We start from the raw sequence: 19,990 nt of genomic DNA, 5'->3' as shown, positions 1-19,990 counted from the left end.
GGCACAGAGCCAGCTGTAATTAGAGCTATTCTACATCCTTCATTTCACATATTTGGTTAACTTCTTGAAGCTCCTCTGTTCTTTTTTTAAATATTTATTTATTTATTTATTTGATAGAGTTGGTGAGAGAGAAAGGTCTTCCTTCCATTGGTTCACTCCCCAAATGGCTGCTATGGCCGGCGCTGTGATGATCAGAAGCCAGGAGCATGGTCTCCCATGCAGGTGCAGAGGCCCAAGCACTTGGGCCATCCTCCACTGCCCTCCTGGGCCACAGCAGAGAGCTGGACTGGAAGAGGAGCAACCGGGACTAGAACTGGCACCCATATGGGATGCCGGCACCGCAGACAGAGGAATAGCCAACTGAGCCATGGCGCTGGCCCGCCTCTGTTCTTTATCAATGTCTTTTGTATTAAAGTAAAATTAAAACCAGTTAATTATATTTGCTGACAGTTTCTGTGTTTTGGTTTGGTTTCATTTCGTTGGGGAGATGCTCTTTTGTTTGTTGGATTGTTTTAAATACAGTCATTGGTTATATGGAAGGCCTAGCTGCTGATGGTCTTGGATTGTTTGTTTATGCTGTGTCTAGCTTCTATTAGCATATATAATAAGACTTTAAGTGTGGCCAGAATTAAAGTATCTAAATTCACCCTCTGTTGCCTTTGAAGGTTTTCAATTAGATAAAATGATCCACTCTGTCTTTCAACATGCCCTCACCTTGGTCTCCTAGACACAGCTTTCTCCTTGCCTCTCTTATCTTCCTGTATCTGTAATGGTCCCCAATGAATCTTCTTATCTGTTTTGCACTTTGCCAATCAGAAACATCTAGACATTTCTTCCATATTAGACTTTGGGCTGTTTTGTTCTTTATCTTTTCTCCATTAATAATCTCTTCCAGTCCTCAGTTTACATCCTTTTCCATGTTCCTTGTTAGTTTTAATGGTCTCTATCTCTCACCACCCTCTTTCTAGTTGAAACTTCGTGGATAATCTCTGGACACTGACTGTGTTAGACTCTAAGAAATAATCCCAGATCAATGGAGCAAGTACCCGCCTTCACATACCATATAATCTGTCAAGGAGCATCAGCCTTGAACAAGTAATTTCAAGAGGGATGTGTAGGATGAAAGGGGAGATAATAATAAGAGTATCTAGCCTAGTTTGGGGGCAACAGGCAAGCCTATCAGAGGAGATGGTATTTGAATTGGAATTTTGAAGGTTGGTAAAGAGCTCAGTGGGGAGGGGAAGGATCAGAATTAGTCGGATGCATATGAAATTCACAATCTAGAGAGGATAGCAGGGACTGGAGTAAAAGATGTTAAGTGTAGCTATGGTGTAAAATTCAAAGAGAGCATTTGAATCCAGAGAAGCTGCAGAGAGACAAGCCAGACTGGTACATACTTTTTGTCCATGATGGAGTAGGACGGAAGTCATAATCCTAAAGGCAGTGGGGAAATCCACAGGAAGTGTAACTGGCAGCAGGCAGAGTAGTTTGCATTTTCAAAAGATTAATCCAAGTATATGAAAAATGGTTTGGAGAAATGCAACAGTCCAAGTGAGGATACCTCTGGGGGTGGTTCTAGAACCCAGTAAAGTGAAGGGATGGTGACTCTACAAGAAAATCTGGGAGTCTACATTAACTATCTGTTTCTCTTTTTCCTTCTGCTTAGACTCATCAGACAACTAAGATTACTTAAGTTGTTTTAAGATTTGGTTTCTAAAGTGTCTGTCACGTGCCTGTTTTTATTCTCATTGACTTAACTTGGATGTCCTGTTTTTATTTCCTGAACTTGTGCATAAACCTCTACTCTCTATGGATTTGTCATCTTCTAATCCCCCTTTTCTCCATTCCAATATCATATAGGTGTCAAACTTAAAACTCTTAAAGCAACTCCTAACTCTCAAAGCAACTCCTAACTCTTTTTAAATATTTATCTGAAAATCAGGGAGAGATGGAGAGAGATCTTCTATCCACTGGTTTATTTCCCAAATGACTGCAATGACCAGGTTGAAGCCAGGAGCTAGGACCTTCATTCAGGTCTCTCTCATGGAGGAAGAGGTTCAAGTTCTGTGGAATCCTCTGCTGTTTTCCCAGGCACATTAGCAGAGAGCTGGATCAGAAGTGGAGCAGGGGCCAGCACTGTGACATAGCAGGTAAAGCTGTTGCCTGCCATGCTGGCATCCCATATGCGCACCAGTTCAAGACCCTGCTGCTCCACTTCTGATCCACCTCTCTGCTATGGCCTGGGAGAGTAGTAGAAGAAGGTCCAAGTGCTTGGACCTCTGCACTCATGTGAGACCCCTGAAAGAAGTGTAGCCATCTGAGTAGTGAACCAGTGGATCGAAGATAGCTCTCTCGCTCACTCGCTCTTGCTCGCTCTCTTTCTCTGACACTGCCTCTGCCTCTCTGTAAGTCTGCCTTTCAAATAAGTAAATCTTTAAAAAAAAAAAAAGTGTGGCAGTCAGGACTCAAACTGGTACCCATATGGGATGCCAGTACTGCAGCTGGAGGCTTATCCCACCGAGTCACAGTACCTGCCCCTGCCCCAAGTCCAAACTCTTAATCATAACTCCCTCAGTGTGGTTGATATGGACTTCACTAGTTTTCACCACCACCACAAAGTTCTGCCATGATGCCTTTGTCTTGTTTCATTGGCTTAGCTGACTCTCAACTATTCAGAAACATTATTATTGACAAACCCCTGCCTCTACCTAGAGTAGCCATCAGTTCCAGGTCACTCATAACAGATTCGGTCTTTGAAGACTCATTTCGAGTCTAGCTTGCTCCAGTTCCAGGTCTCCTCAACCACAATTCACTTTTCCTTCTTGCTAGTGTTCAGACAGTACTTTAGGCATACATTATCCATTTAATTAAACTTCTTACTCTTACTTCATCACTTATTATAGTCTACTTTTCTTGTTGAGTCAGCACATGGGAGACAGGCTCTCTTGCTAGATTATAAGGTTCTAAGGACTAGGGATAGTTAGTATAGCCATTTATGTGTTGCATGTAATATTTTGTCCTATTTTTGTAAACAATCAGCAAGCGTTAATTAAATTTACAGGTAGGTGGAAGGGAGATTGGATCCCAGATTTTAAGGTCTCTAGGCCACATACTGAACCATTCTGCTCTAGTACTCTAGGTTCATCAAATACACAAAAGCATTTTCTTAATAGTATTGTTTTTCTTTCTAACATTGGCCAAATGAAACAAGTGTATACTTAATAGATTTTTAGAATCATTTTATTGAAGTGCTGAAATTCATTCTCTACATGTTTACTGAGCCCCTAACTCTGTATCTGGCTCTGAGCATCCAACTATGATTAAAACAACCTGAGCTGGTGGCACTTACCAGGTATCTACTCAAGAATTTGGGGTTTTTCTAGCATGAATTGCAGGATACCATACCTTTATTAAACTGGACACTTCTTCCTTCCTATAAAAAGAACTTGTATATCACCAGCTAGACATGAAAAAAGCATCTTTAGCAGCTGTATGAAGGAGAGCTAGTTGCAGTGGATACAATGTCAAGATATAAAAATGTATAAAATGGCAAAATGGACTAACTAGGATATTGCTGATTACAGTTAATTTATGGCTTGGTTAAATAAACTTGATTATTACATCATTTTATACATACTTACTTTACAACTTTAGTAAAATCCTGCAAAAGGCAGATTTTATAACTTTCTTCTCGGTGTCAGTTTACCTCTTAGGCTGGGAAACATACGTTCAGGTGTTAAGCAATACTAATGACATTGATTTAGTTTCAGGATTTGCCCAACATTATAGTAGAAACTGGAAATAAGCAAAGCTTAATTTACAGTCTCAAGTAGTTTGCAGAAGTAGAATCCTGCTGTTGCAGTAATGCAAGTGTTATCCAAGAAGTATCTTACTAGAAGATGCTCGCATAAGAATCTCTGAATGTTTTTTCAGGGCTGGTTTGGAACTGAACATTTGAGATATATACCATGATCTTCTGAAATACAAATGCTCCCTATGGAAAAACAAAGTATAAGCTCTAAGAGCACATTAGATTAGCACAAGATAAAAGTAAGAGGCTTCTGGTGGAAAAATCTAAGTTAGAGACGTATACATCCAGAAAGAGTAAATAGCATTTTTATGATATCTGTATGCATGCATTAAGAAAGATCCATGGCTTCAAATTTGACTACATTTTGTTTGTTTGTTTTTTTCAAAAATCTTTTCTAAGAATTGCCCTGGTGGAAAATATTCCTGAAGGCCTTAACTATTCAGAAAATGCACCATTTCACTTATCACTTTTCCAAGGCTGGATGAACTTACTCAACATGGCCAAAAAGTCTGTTGACATAGTATCTTCCCATTGGGATCTCAACCACACTCATCCATCAGCATGTCAGGTAAGCTGCATCCTCTGTGTGTGTGATGATTTCAGTTACGTGCATCCTACACTCTTCAGTATCCTTGTCCTCCACTTCTCAAGGTCAAGTTCATCTTTTTAAGTCTGCCCAAACCCAGAGTACATGTATATCATTGCGTTTATGAGCCATTGTGAAGTATCCTTCTAAAACAGAAGGTTTCCAAGGGTAAAATCATGTTTCGTTTTGGCTCAGTGAAAGTACTCTCTACAGTGTTGCTGTGTTGTACAGCTTCAGGGCGTGCCATTCACATCATAGTTTCTATCAATGGCATGGCCCACTATTCTGTTTTTTGCAGCTTTCATGTTTAGAGTTCTAGTTCTGTAACTACTTGTTGAAGTTTTCATTTGGTTAATTTGTGTTATAACTCATATTTAGGCTGCAAAGCTAACTTTTTTAAATAGTGGTGGCAAATTTCCAAGGATAATTATTTATTCTCGATCTGTCATATTTTGGTGAATAGGAAAAAGAAATGTGCTTAACAGAGAGAACAACCTATAGGAAACTGACTAAATATCTAAATTATTTTTGACTGAAATGCTCTGGATATAAGCAATGACACATAATTTTTAGCAAATTTTTCTTTTTATTGGTGCAACCATGATAGTTTGCATTGAGCTATCATAGCCAAGTATGTGATCATTGGCCTATGCTTTAATGTCTGTATGGGTTCAGAATAAGATCAGTTTTGTCTAAGTACAAAATGTGTTGGCATTAATCATTACCTCATTGGTACTTGGAAATCTGTTATTCAGTTAAACTATTTTGAAGTCCAAAGTTACCAAAAATAAAACCAAACAAAAACCACAAAGGCTGTGCTGAAGATGAATTTAATATGCTTACCAATTGTGTTTTCCAGTTTTCCCCATTCATTTTAAGCAGCTCTTTAGGGTATATATTGTTGTGTAATGTATTAGCACAAAACAGTTAAAAAACAATAATCATCTTGGAAATGATATACCATAGTCTATTCTCTGGCTCTTTCAAATGCAAAATACACTCACCTCATCTAGCAAAAGTTGAATTTTATTACATCAAAGACTCAAAGATTAGAATCTATTTGTGTTAGGTCTGGATTTGGGTGAGTCTCCTTATGTGAGTTTCTTTTGATTTGGAAGCATGTGAGCTTCCAAATGGGCCCAAACACATTATCCAAACGTATAATTGTGAGAAAAGGGTAAGGCGACTATAGATATTTTCGTTCAAAAAGGAGGAAATGAGGATATGTATTAGTCGTTACTCCATGGGGATTCTGAATACAGTCTAGCGTGTGTCACCTGTTTCTTGACTCTGGGAAATGCAGTGTACCTGTAGTAGAAGGTAACTCTGCTCCTTCTGAGTGCTTCCCTAATCTGTTGTTCTCAGATGCTCTTTGCTCTCCCTTCTGTGGCAGTCCTCTCAGAAATACCCTGCATTTACTTTGGACTTACTTTCTTAGACTACTTCCTGCTGGTAGAATTGAAACCTGTTTCCATTTTGAACCTTTTCCTGCCTTTGCACCTGTTAGTTTGTACATCAAAGGCATGTTCCTTGCTGTGACTTCTCAGAATTGGCTGTCCTTGGGACAGGCATTTGACCTAGTGGTTCAGACCAGGCATGGGACACCCACATTCCAAATCCGAGAGCCTTGGTTCAAGCTCTGTTTCCACTACCAATTTCAGCCTGGGCTACTCAGTTCCACCTTCCCACTGATGCAGATCCTGGCAGGCAGCAGTGATGGCTCAAGTAATTGGATCCCTGCCGTTTACATGAGAGATCTGGATTGAGTTCTAGACTCCCAGCTCAGCCCTAGCTATTGTGGGCATCTGGGGAGTGAACCAGCAGATGGGAGTGTGCTTATTTGCTCTCTCTCACTCCCTTTCTCCCTCTCAAATTAATAAAGATAAAAAATTGGGGTTGCATTGTGGTGTACTGGGCTAAGCCTCCACCTGTGGCGATGGCATCCCATATGGGTGCCAATTCATGTCCCAGCTGTTCCTCTTCCGATCCAGCTCTCTGCTATGGCCAGGGATAGCAATGGAAGATAGCCCAAGTGCTTGGGCCCCTGCACCCATGTGAGAGATCTGGAAGAAACTTTGGCTCCTGGCTTTGGATTGTCTCAGCTCCAGTTATTGTGGCCATTTGGGGAGTGAGCCAGCGAATGGAAGACCTTTCTCTCCGTTTCTCTCTCTGTCTATAACTCTACCTCTAAAATAAATAAATAAATAAATAAATAAATAAATAAATAAATAAAATCTTGAAAAAAAATTGACCTAGAGAGAAGCAACCACTCCTTAGCCAGAAACATTAATACACAGAAAATTTAAAAATTATGGACAATATGGAGCTCTTTTGTCTAATTGAGAGAGTCTCTGTGGCGGCTACCACCTGAAGCAACTTCTTACTTTGAGAATATTTTTGCTGACTGGAGAGGCTGTCTTAGAATCTCCACATTTTCCTTTAAATTCTGCTAGCAGGATAAATATTTCTTTGGGTCATCTTACTTTTATGTTATTTTTTACACCTTATCATATACATGAAAAGTTGCATAATCTGCCTGAAAATATCTCTAGAAAGACACATAAATTATTTTTTTATTCTGCTTTATGGCAGGAGGTAGTGTTGCCAAACAGTCTGCAATTACATGATTCAGAGGCTTTCTTTCAAGGCTCCAAAAGACATTTCTTCTTCTTCCTCTTATTATTCCTCCTTCCTTCTCTCTCCTCCTTTTTTCTTCCTTCTACTCCTGCCCTTCTCTCCTCCTCCTCCTCCTTCTCTTTCTCCTTCTTCAGGGAAAAGAGATAGAGACACAGCTCTTGTTTGGTGATTTCTTATCCAAAAGCCCTCAATGACCTTAGACTGGGACCAAAGCAAAAGGAACCAGGGCTCCCATGGGGCAGCAGGAACACAAGAGCCTGAGTCACCATCTGCTGCCTTCCAGGGTCTGCATTAGCAGGAAGCTGGAGTCAGAAAATGAGCTTGGATTTGAACCCAGGCACTCGGATCTGGATTATGAGAGTTGGCCAAGTCTCATTCTCCCCAGGTAGACACTCATCACTCAATAATCTAACCTGAGATTTGTTTAGGACAGCAGGATCCCAAGAGGTGGAAAGTGAAAACTAAAAACCTTAAGGTCTTGACTTCCAGAACACTATCTTTGTCACAGTGTTAATCAAAGCATGTCAAAGGTTAGACCAGGTTCAAGAGAAGGCCAAAGGATTTTAGGAGTAGGACACTTCTATTCAAATGGAAGGAATTGTGAGCAGCTGACTTTGGGAACAATATGCTATAGCAGTTTTGATCATGTAAGCAAAAGATAGGTTGAGTTTCCTTCATTCCAGATAAGACCAGAACATAGCCACTGAATGGGACAGAACTGTAAAATGTTACTTAGAGAATCGTGCAGTTACTTAGCCCAGGCCCCTGGAATCTCTGTTTTATGAGCTCAGGTCAGTGACAGCTTCCTTCCACCTCAAGTGCACCACTGAAAAGCCATTAAGAGCCATGTGTGTTAAACACACAATGGAAAGATTCAAATTTACACTTGGACTTGATGACCTGATTATCTGTCTTCTGTGCCACAGGAATGCTGGATTTGAATTTTCTTCAAAAAAAAATTTTTTTTTTCGCTGAGTAGCTTTAATGGCATGGCAGTGGGATCTGGTATATGAACTCATGTCTGATCTCTGTTGACTCTGCAGTTTTCATAGGCAAAGTTTGAGGCAGAGTTGAGAAGAGGGCTCAGAGGAGTCTGGCTAGGGTTTGGTTAAGGAGAAAATCTTTGTCCATTGCATGACTTGAGAGTGAATTAAGATGGATGTTGTTGATGTACAGTGACAATAACACTTGGAAGCTCACTTAATTCATGTCATTCTCTAATAACCGGTTTATGGCTAACAAATGGAATTTTCCACCTTCTGCCAATGACCAGGCAATTGTTGAACCCATACACAGCCCCTTAGAAAGAGAGCCAGTTTGATCTGATGTCATCTGGTAGAGTTTTACTGCCCCCAATCCCATCCCTTACCCATCTGCCTGTCACTCCTTTAACAGTATAAATCCCCCTTACAGTTTAAAATCAGTTGGGTTTTCTACAGTTTTCAACCTATTTTTACCTTGCTTCTTCATAAGGCAAAGATCTGTACTTAAAATAAAGGATTGAGAGTTTTTATCTGCTTTGGACATTAAATGGATTCCAGGAGGCTTTAAGACTGATCATATGATCAGTTCTCTCCACACCCACCTATCTGTGACCCTGCCCTGTGGAGAACCGAGAACAATTAAAAGGTGCTAAGTTGAGAACAATAGAGTAGGGGATTTCCAACTTCACCAAGATAGTGAATGCTCTCCTCCTTCACTGGCCTGTTGGGGGACCCTGCAGGATACCATCAATTGGTCCCTACCAGCCAAGGACCAGGCTTGGACCATGGTCTTTAAGGAGAGAGCTAGTGCCTGCAGAGTAGAGCTGTTTGGGTGCCTGATTTGCAGCCTTTCACCTTTCCGCCATCCTCCTTCTTCAACCCCTAAAGCATTTACACAACAGAGTTTAGCATTAAAACCTCCAAGGGAACTTCTCTAAGTATCACATCTCTTGGGCTTTTAACGATTATTTTTAAAAAGCCTGGCTCCCTTTTTTTCTTCCCCCTCACTGTGCAAGTGGGAAAATTACTATGCAATGATCAGGAATGAAAATAAAATAGGTCCTTACTGCCAACTTTTCTGTTCATATGTAGCTCAAGGACCTCTGTATCCTTTTTCTTTGAGGCCGAGTTTTACACCTGTCTAAGAAAAGAAGGCACTGGCTGAAAACCCAATTTGATTTAAAAATTTACCTGCTTTTGATTTTTCAAGTGGAGAAGGAAATTCAAGATTGTACCCAACACTTCAAACTTTGCACAGCCAGTCTGTGAACCTATAAGCATGATTTCATGTTCATTTATTTGAAAGGTAGAATGGAGTGGGGGAGGGAGAGAAGGTCCAACAGATTGTTTTTTTCAGATTTTAATTATTTATTTGAAAGATAGAGTCACAGTGAGAGGGAGAGACAGAGAGAAAAGTCTTCTATCCTCTGGTTCACTTCCCAAATGGCCTCAAGGGCCAGAGCTGCATGGATCCGAAGCCAGGAGCTTCTTCAGAGTCTCCCACACAGGTGCAGGGGCCCAAGCACTTGGGCCATCTTCCACTGCTTTCCCAGGCCCTACCAGAGAGCTGGATCGGAAAAGGAGCAGCCAGGACTAGAACCAGTACCCATATGGGATGCCAGCACCGCAGGCAGAAGATTAACCTACCGAGCCACAGCGTCAGTCTCTCAACGGATCTTCCATCTGCTGGTTCACTCTCCAATTGCCTTCAATAGCCAGTGCTGGGCCAAGCTGAAGGCAAGAGCCAGAAAGTCCATATGAGTCTCCCACTTATGTGTCAGAGGACTAAGTGCTTTAGTCGTCATCTGCTGCTTCTCAGGCACATTAACACAGATCTGGATTAGAAACAGTATCTTGGACTCAAAATGAGCACTTCCATATGGTATGCCAGCATTGCAACCAAAGGCTTAACCCACAAGTAGCAATACCCACCCCACTTTTGTTTTTATCAAGATCTTATCAATAGTGGGATATATTCACTGAATGGCTTATTGTAGATACAAATATACAAAATTCTAGGAAAAATAATTTATATACTGATTATGCAAATGAACCTAATTTGAATTTTCTTTAAGACATTCTGGTACTAAATACCATCATTAACAAATATGTATAATAAAAATTGACTCAAAGTCACAGTTTATTTTCCACTAATATCTAGGTTTGAAAGGCAGTAATTTTTGTTTGGGGGAGAATTGTAAAACATGACATTTACTTCTAAACCAACAGAGCCTGACAAGTCCTAAATGGAACCCTAAATAGCATACAGATAAGCAGGAAAGATAACCAAAAAGCAGCCCATCTGTTTATTATAATACAGCAGTCAGCAAAATACACAAAGAAATGTGTAGTCATTGGCAGGCAGGCTGAGCTGAGCAGAAAGCAGACCCAAAGAAATAGGGCCCATGGTACCTGTGAATTCACTGGGTAGATAGCAGTTTTGTAAGAGTGAATGACAGGTATTATTAACAGGGATGATGAATGCCTGCTTTTCGTTTTTCATTTGCATAGAAACAGACACATTGATTAAAAATGTGTTTTTTTTTTTTATCTGTGCTTCCAAGAGGTTGCTGTTTTGATTCTTGCCCTGTAAAACGCGTTTTGTCTTTTCTGCCTCTCACTAGGTGTCATTAATCCCTGATGGTTTCCTTCCATGATAAGGAAACTGGACAGTGCCCCAGCTCTGAATCACAGCAGTGAAAAGGGCTAGTTCCATGGTAACATTATTTTAGAACTGGAGATTTTTTTCTCTTTCTGTGTACAAGATGAGTTGAGAGCATGAAATACTGAAATTTCTAGGACATTTTGACTGATAATTTATGGGATAAAATGATGGGAATTTATGAAATCAAGACTATTCAGGAAAAGCCAGGAAATATATTTCACATGAGAGCCACCTAATTCATTGGGTAAAAAATTCCCATTCCTTGAGTTCACGGTAAGGAACCAAATACAATAATCAATGAGCTGTAACAACTGAACCTTCAAGAGATGTGTTTATGTGAAATCAATAAGGTCCACCAGTGAGTGATGATTGCCAGTGGATGATACATTTCAGATGATTGATTTTGAAAAATTATATTTCTAAAAAAATTGAGCAGATTTTGTTTCTTAGTGGCATGTGTGAACACTCAGCAACCCAAGAGGTCATTTTGGAAAGTACAGGTTTGGATCCTGTCTTTACACAGTGAGCGGTCAGCAGGTCTTAGATAATAGAAATGAGCCAGGAGAGCAGCTTAGAGTTCTTTTTACCTACTTAATAGCTGGTAACCTTCAGCAAGCTCCTGAACTCTCCCTCCTCAATTTTCTCATCAGCAAAATCAGGAAACCTACCTCATAGCTTGTTGTATAGATTAAATTAGTTAATATATGTAAAGAGTATAGGCTGATATTTGATGATTTTAGTACCTGTGCGTTTACTAGTCTCATAAATATATAATTCACATTGTCTTTATATACACACTACATCTCTAGTTCAAGTCAGTTTAATTCTATTACATTGTACTAGAAACTGGGATAATTATCATGTATAATTAACAGTGGATTATGGGGAGAAGGTTTTAGGCACAGTGATTAAGATGTAACTTGGGATTTGTGTATCTCCTATCAGAGTGCCTGCATTTGAGACCCAGCTCCACTTCTGATTCTGTCTTTTTGCTAATATGCACATTGGGAGGCAGGAATAGATGGCTCAAATACACAGTTTTCTGCCACACATGTGGGAGACCCAGATGGAGTTCTGGGACTCTGACTTTAAGTTTGGCCCCAGCTGACTGCTGTGGGCATCCCGGGAGTGAACCACTGTGCGGAAGATTTCTTTTCGTGTCTGTCTTTCCCATTCTCTACCTTTCAAATGAAAATAAATTTTTAAAAATTTAAAAGCGGATTATAATTTCTATAAATCTGAGACTCTAAATAGAAAAGATGGATTAGGCAAATTATCATAATAGTTGGAAATCTGGCTTCTGGTTTATTAATTGCAAACCTTTGAGCATACATGCGTGTACACGCGTGCACCCACCCTCTTGCCCTTACCTGCCAGCTCAAGCAGTTCCTGGATAACACATCCTTTGAGAAGCATCTGGCTCTTTCCTTGGTGAAGCAGGTGGCCACTTCAACTTTGGTAAAGCTATGGTAGGACTAACTACTCCCTCACTACTCAGAAATACCACATTTTCCAGAATTCTACAAGTTTAAGAATACCTTTTGTATTTCTCATTTTCTCCTGAAATTCCTAATCAGTAACTGTTGTGCAAAGTTGTCTGCTTAGATTGTGACATACTTGATCTTATACAGTGTCGTGTAATAGAAAATAACCTACCACCCCATTGTATACATCATATATATATGTATATATTCTATAGTAGATATGTGCACATATATCCATCCCTCTGGATAGCTGATGTCTTAAATACACAGGAAGTAATGTTGTCTTATCATATCTGTAGTCACTTATTTTGTTGACAGTTCTCTTGGTTGTTTTTGGTTTAACCTGAAGACTCAATTAACCCAGCAACATCAGAGCTCTCATTCTGAACTTGATAGAACATATCATACTATTGTGATTGAGACAGCAGCTTCCATAGGTAGTATATGCCTCCAGGCACTATCTTGTAGCACCTTCATTGCTTCTTGTGGTATTTTTCCTAACTGACCCTATCAATGTAGGTTAACCTAAACAGCGTGCAAGGATTTCCATTTCATAAAAATTGTAAAACTTGTCATGTTCCATAGCCATCTTTACATTTGTTCATAAATGGCATTATTAACATTTTCTAGTATAATCACTTTAAGTATAGGCCCCTAGCACCTCTCACCTGTCCAGAAGCCCATGGTTTGGTGGAATCCTCTTTGGGTCAGTGTACACAAGCACCTTCACTCTAGTCACCACCATGTTGATTGCCCAGCTTCATTGACTCTCTCTGGCCTCTCTTCCTTTCTTGCCCCTCCTTTCTGTCCTAGGTGTGTCCGCCCTCCCTCAGGACTTTTGAAAGAGATTCTTCACTCGCTCATCATATGCATTCGGCATCTACTTTGCAACATAGTGATGTGACTGGAAACATAGTGATATGACTGGGATGCAGGAGAGTCCAGCTTTTGACAATTTTACTCCCACGTGATAGTCTGATAAAATTCATGGTCTGATAATAAAATATTTCATTAAAGGAAAACATTTTTTTCCATTTTGAAGAAAGATGAGCATACTTGGTAGTGGAGATAAATCCTTTAAGTGAAATTCTTTGAGCGTATTATAATTAACAGGTTGGAGTGAGGCAGTCAGGGAGAGCAGGCTATTCTGGTACTACATTGAAAACATGTCTGGGCCGGTGCCGTGGCTCGCTAGGCTAATCCTCCACCCTGTGGCGCCAGCACACCAGGTTCTAGTCCAGGTCAGGGCACCAGATTCTGTCCCGGTTGCCCCTCTTCCAGGCCAGCTCTCTGCTGTGGCCAGGGAGTGCAGTGGAGGATAGCCCAAGTGCTTGGGCCCTGCACCCCATGGGAGACCAGGAGAAGCACCTGGCTCCTGCCATCGGATCAGCAGCCATTGGAGGGTGAACCAACGGCAAAAGGAAGACCTTTCTCTCTGTCTCTCTCACTGTCCATTCTGCCTGTCAAAAAAAAAAAAAAAAAAGGAAAACATGCCTGATATTCTTGGATTTGATGTTGTTGCTGGGGTTGTACCCGTATCTACTATATCACGGCAGACTTTCTACAACTTGCTTTGGCTTTTCAAAAATGAAGATATGGGGAAAAATAAAACATGTATAAGTTAATGAAAGCATACTTAGGATACACATGTGCTCTGTTAGCTGGCTTAGTTGAGAATTGGTTATTTTGTTTACATTCAATTCTTAGAGCCTAGTTTTACATATTTAAAAAGGCAAATTCGTAGTGTTATTCAAGAGACACATACTAGAGTTCAAAGAATCTGGTGGTTGGCATTAAATACATTTTAATGGTTTAGTAGATGTGTTTACATTGAGCAAATGTCATAACCCCTTTGTTTCTTCATGTCCTCATCCATAAAATGGGTAAAATATGCCTATCACACTTGATTGCTTCATGAACATGAGGAGGTAATATTTTGTGAAACCATAAATATATGGAGCTCATAAAAGGTAATTGCAGGTTTCATTTTTATTTTTTTTTTGTTCCAACATAAGACATTACTTTCAAAGTTAGTGGACATTAACTCTTTTTGTAGAGAGATTATGTAATCTTAGAGAAGTAATAACATCCAACTATCTGTTGAGACTTCAGCTTTTATGAAAAGATGTTAAGGTAATTCTATCTAGTTATAAATTCAAATTTTTCTTCAGGGTTTGGGTGAAAGAAAGAAAAAGAAAATGGGGAATATTTTTAAGGTAGAATCTTTGCCCTCTTATGTCAATCTGGTCATATCCTACCATGACTGCACCTCAGGAGTTTTTACAATATGCTCCTCAGATCAGTTAAATTAGAATATTTAGATGGGGTCCCAGGCTTTGGCACTTTTTAAAAATGACTTCCAGTGGGCATCCAGGATAGAGAATCACTGCTCAAACAATTCAGTTTAATTAGCTTTGTTTTCATAAGTTTCAAGACAGGGCAGGATTGGTTCCTTCCCCAACTTTTGTTAACCTAATTTTGCCTGTTTGAATTGAATCCTGTTTGTTGCAGTTGTTCTGTCAGTGATGATGTAAATGGGTAGTAGCTTACATTTGAATATTGCATGGGTTTTTGGATACAGGGGTCAGGGTTGTGTTTATTCCTGTGAATGTATTATCTAGCAGGTGGCCAGAAGAGAGGGAGCACAATGATTGCTTGGCAATTTGAAACAGAAGATGACTCTATAACCATTTCATCCGCAGGCTAAACGTGATTTCAGTAGAACTGCTAGTGCCATGTCAGCATAGAACTAGTATAACTTCATGGATGGAAGGAAAATACCTTGTTTCAAAATAGCATCTTTTGCCAGCGCTAAAAAAATCCACACTCAGCAAATACTTGTTTATAAATTAGTATTCTCACATTGCTAATGTGGCGACAAAATAACTTTGAATATGCCTTTGTTGAACAAACATGTACTGTGCTATTTGCTGGGGATAGAATATCAAATAAGCAATGGTTCCTATACCCAGACAGCTCAAAATACAGTGAGAGAGACAGGAAAAGCCATTTATAAGGATCTGAAATAGCAGAACAGCAAGGAAAGAGCTGCCAGTGAGTAGACTCCTGTAGGTTTGCTCCGCCCCTGGCTGCTTCCCAGAGCTCGCAGGCTCCTGTGGATTCTGGACCTTGTCCAACCCCCTCTTTCCTGGAATATTCTGCGGCTTCTCCATGCTTCCATTTCCCCATCTGTTGAGCAATCCTGATGATGCTCTTGCTTGTTTTCCAATATATTTCCCAGGGCAATCATTATTCTTATATAAAGTTATAAGTACTATCATTAGCAAGGGTTTAGCCTCTGATTCTTTTTAAATCTAATCACAGAGACATGAATAAATCATGAACCTAAAGATGCTCCTTCCAATTATTTGGAATAAATAATGACTTTCTTTAAGGTTGTCTTATCTGAGTTTTATTTGCCTGGACACTTGTTTTCTCCTGGTGCTGCATCTCTGCATTTTCTATTTCCCCTATGTCATTTGTCTTTTTGATACTTTAAGTAGAAGAGTAGATATATTTTTCTCATTACAATAGTAATAGTCCATTGCTATAAAACATTTGGAAACTACAGAGAAATGGGAAGGAGACTGAAACGTCCATATGACCATTAACAAAAACAGTTTTTGACAGGTGGATGTTTTATGTGTAATTTTGTACATATTAAGAAATTTATATCATAATTTGGAATTTGACATCACAGCATAAGTACCTTCCCATTTTATTAGAAACACTGCTAACATTTTCTAGTAGGCTGCATCATTTATATGTAATGTAATGGACTCATCAGATTGTACTGGTTGAGCATTTCTAACCCAAAAATCCAAAATCCAAAATGTTCCAAAATTTGAAACTTTTTGAGCAGGGACATGACACTACAACTAGAAAATTCTACATCATGAAACTTTGTTTCATGTGAAAAAATATTTAAAATACTATATAAAATTGCCTTAAGGCTCTGTGTATACATTGTTTATGAATATAAATGAATTTCTTGTCTAAACTTAGGACATATCTCTAAGATATCTTTATGTATGCAAGTATTCCAAAGTTCTAAAAATCTGAAATCTGAAGCACTTCTGGTCCCAAGCATTTCAGATAAGTGACATTCAATCTATATAACCATTTTCCTCTATTATTTCATATTAAAGTTACTTCTCTTTTCTTTTTTGTAATAAGTGCTGCTTCAGTAAATAGCTTTGTGAAAGATATGTTTTAAAGATTTGTTTACTTATTTGAAACAGTGTAAAGAATGAGAGAGAAGGAGGTACAGAGGGAAAGAGATCTTCCATCTGTCTGCTGGCTTGCACCCCAAATGGTTGCAACAGCCAGAGATGAGACAGGCGGAAGCCAGTAGCCAGAAACTGTATCCTGAACTCCCACAAGGGTGGCAGCAGCCCAGCAGGGGCCCGACTACCTGGCCATCCTTCTCTGCCTTTCCAGGTACATTAGCAGGAAGCTAGATCAGAAGTTGGGGAGCAAGGACTCAAACCGGCACCCTGGATATGAGGCCAGCGTCACAAGTGGCAGCTTAGCCCATTGCACCCCAATGTCGGCCCCAGGGATAAATCTTTTTTTTTTTTCATTTGCTCAGGATCAGTTCTCAGAAGTAGACTTAGAGGACCGCCATGTCAGAGTTGCTTCCTCAGACCCTGGGGTTTTCAGGGAGCATGTAAAATATTGTCATCTCTGGGGGTGCTAGAGTCTGCAGAGGGAGGTTTGAAACCCCGCCACCACTGTGAGGAACATTTGATTGTGAAACAAAAAGGGTGGAGTATCTGGCATGCACTGGTGCTCTTTTATTGCCCCAGTCACCCCCCCCCCTTTCCCCTGGAGAAAGGAATGATATAGGCCTGCAATGCCAGTCTTCGACACTACTAAGTGACAGTGCCAAAATAATGTCTGCCTGTCCTTTGTAGCCCCAAAGCTACTTTCTGCCTGCTGTAGGATTCCAGCCGCAAGGGTCCTGTTATGAACAGGCTGCTCCCGATAGGACATTATTGGCATGATGACTTTATTCATCCCTCTTCATCTGCCCCTGACAGGGATGGCTATGTTCATGCCCACAGGGTGCATAATTGAGATAACCATCATTAGACAAAACCTTGATGATGAACTGTTCGGAATAATTAAGTCCTGTCATGGGATGGAGCCTGGTAGTAATGAATGGACGAGCCGCGTGCATGCATCCTTCCACAGCAGATACTGTCTGGTAGCGTCAGGTGGGTGAGTATTCTTGAGCTGGGCCTGGACGTTGTCTGAGCTCCTGAAGCTCCCACGGATGCATGACCTCAGACTTGAAGTGGTCACGTCTTCTGGCTTCAGGAAGGAAACTGCCTATTTCAGCTAATGCGTCCTGAAGGCGGCGGGACCTGGCTGCTATCCCCACTCTCTCTCTCTGAAGCCCCAGCTTAAATCTTGCAGTACTTCACCGTGCTAGCTCATAAAAACCTGGAGACCTTCCAGTTGTTTTCACTGCCAGTGACACTTCTCTATCTCAGCCCACATTATCCCTTGCCAAACCATGTGTGAATCACCTTGCGATGTACACTGCGACTTCTGTTTTGGAACAAAATGTGACGGTTTCCTTGCCTGTGTAAAGTGCTTCAGAGGGTCCTTAACAGCTTCTGGGTAAGTTCCAGACTCTTTACCCTGCCTCACAGAACCCCTGAAGGTGTGCCTCTTGCTTACCTGTCCAGCCTCAACTCCTGCTTGCTTTCTGGACTTTGTCACAAGTGACTGCCTAGAACCTTCATTCTTTGCTTCTTTCCTGTGGAGGAGTTACCCTGAGTGCCTTCAGCTGGGTTCTTAGTGTCCTGCTATGTTTTCCCGTAGAACTGTACTTCCTCCATCCTGGAATTTGCCATGATGGCTGTATTTACTTATTCATCATCTGCTATTTGTCTGCTACCTTCAGCAATTTCTGAGTTCCCTGACGTATAGAAGGCAACCAGTAAATGTATTGAATGAATATTTTAAACTTTTATTTAATAAATATAAATTTCCAAAGTACAGCTTATGGATTACAATGGCTTTTCCCCCCCATAACTTCCCTCCCACCCACAACCCTCCCAACTCCCGCTCCCTCTCCCATTCCAGTCACATCAAGATTCATTTTCAATTATCTTTATATACAGAAGATCAGTTTAGTATATATTAAGATTTCAACAGTTTGCACCCACACAGAACATAAAGTGTAAAATGCTGTTTCAGTACTAGTTATAGCATTAATTCACATTGAACAACACATTAAGGACAGAGATCCTACATGAGGAGTAGGTGCACAGTGACTCCTGTTGTTGACTTAACAAATTGACACTCTTGTTTATGGCATCAGTAATCTCCCTAGTCCCTTGTCATGAGTTGCCAAGGCTATGGAAGCCTTTTGAAATGGCGGAAATCAATCTTATTTAGACAAGGTCATAGTCAAAGTGGAAGTTCACTCCTCCCTTCAGAGAAAGGTACCTTCTTCTTTGAAGACCTGTTCTTTCCACTGGGATCTCACTCGCAGAGATCTTTCATTTAGGGTTTTTTGTTGTTGTTGTTGTTTTTTCCAGAGCGTCTTGGCTTTCCATGCCTAAAATATTCTCATGGGCTCCTCAGCAAGATCCGCATGCCTTAAGGGCTGATTCTGAGGCCAGAGTGCTGTTTAGGACATCTGCCATTCTATGAGTCTGCTGTGTATCCCACTTCCCATGTTGGATCGTTCTCTCCCTTTTTTATTCTATCAGTTAGTATTAGCAGACACTATTCTTGTTTATGTGATCCCTTTGACTCTTAGACCTATCATTATGATCAATTGTGAACTGAAACTGATCACCTGGACTAGTGAGATGGCATTGGTACATGCCACCTTGATGGGATTGAATTGGAATCCCCTGGCACATTTCTAACTCTACCATTTGGGGCAAGTCAGCTTGAGCATGTCCCAAATTGTACATCTCCTCCTTCTCTTATTCCCACTCTAATATTTAACAGTGATCACTTTTCAGTTAAATTTAAACACCTAAGAATAATTGTGTATTAATTACAGAGTTCAACCAATAATATTAAGTAGAACAAAAAAATACTAAAAGGGATAAACATTTGTAAATGTTTAGATTTACATTTGTAAATGCCTCTATCATACCATGTTGTTCTACTTAATACTATTGGTTGAATGAATTTTTTAAAAAGATTCTTCCCCGTGTCCTAGGGCATTTGAGAATAAAAGTTGACACTAGCAAACACAAGTAAATAATATATTAATGTTTATATCCTTGGCAAACTTTATGTATCCTAAAAACTGAAAATTTCATTAAAATTTCATTAAAATGTAGATAAGTATATATCAAGCTTATAGCAAAGTGAACTAGCTGATTAATTAAACTAATAAACTGAGTCTGAAGGGATCCATTTATATATGGCCTTGTCTCTTAAGTTGTGCATTTTTTAAAAATCAAGGCATATATATTGCTTTAAAAGAACACTAAGATTTAAAATAAATCCTAAATGTTTCTCTTGACTGTATCAGGAGATGTTTAATACATTTAACTATTCATATTTCCATTTTCATTTTGATCTAAACTTTATTTATATGTGCATATATATGAGGATACTTCAAAAGGCTCATGGAAAATGGAATTAAAAGATAAGTTTATTTTGCTGCTAAAAAATTTAAAACCCACACATAGTTTTTTTCATAATGTGTATTTTCCATGGATATTTTAAAGATCCCTCAAATGCATGAATTTCAAAAAATTTTTCACCAAATAAGCTTATTTTTTAATCCACTTTCCATGAAGTTTTTGAAGGATACTAATTTTCATATATGTACATAAATATGAT

The 19,990-nt window shown here is 39.7% G+C and overlaps 1 protein-coding gene across 8 annotated transcripts in view; it reads left to right on the top strand.

Annotated features, from left to right (window-relative positions):
* The window catches only part of PLD5 (phospholipase D family member 5), a 415,385-nt gene that overhangs the window by 200,907 nt on the left and 194,488 nt on the right, over positions 1 to 19,990 (top strand). For 7 of the 8 annotated variants that reach the window (XM_051820761.2, XM_070055590.1, XM_070055589.1 and 4 more), the window contains exon 3: positions 4,211 to 4,379. The exons of the other annotated variant lie outside the window; for it this stretch is intronic. In XM_051820761.2, the coding sequence (XP_051676721.1) occupies positions 4,211 to 4,379 (169 nt within the window). The remainder of the gene's footprint in view (positions 1 to 4,210; positions 4,380 to 19,990) is intronic. 8 annotated transcript variants of the gene reach the window in all.

This window comes from Oryctolagus cuniculus, chromosome 13, assembly GCF_964237555.1.
Source record: "Oryctolagus cuniculus chromosome 13, mOryCun1.1, whole genome shotgun sequence".
NCBI classification, from domain to species: domain Eukaryota; kingdom Metazoa; phylum Chordata; class Mammalia; order Lagomorpha; family Leporidae; genus Oryctolagus; species Oryctolagus cuniculus.
Note: the sequence above shows the minus strand (reverse complement) of the source record. Positions and strands in the feature narration are given on the sequence as shown.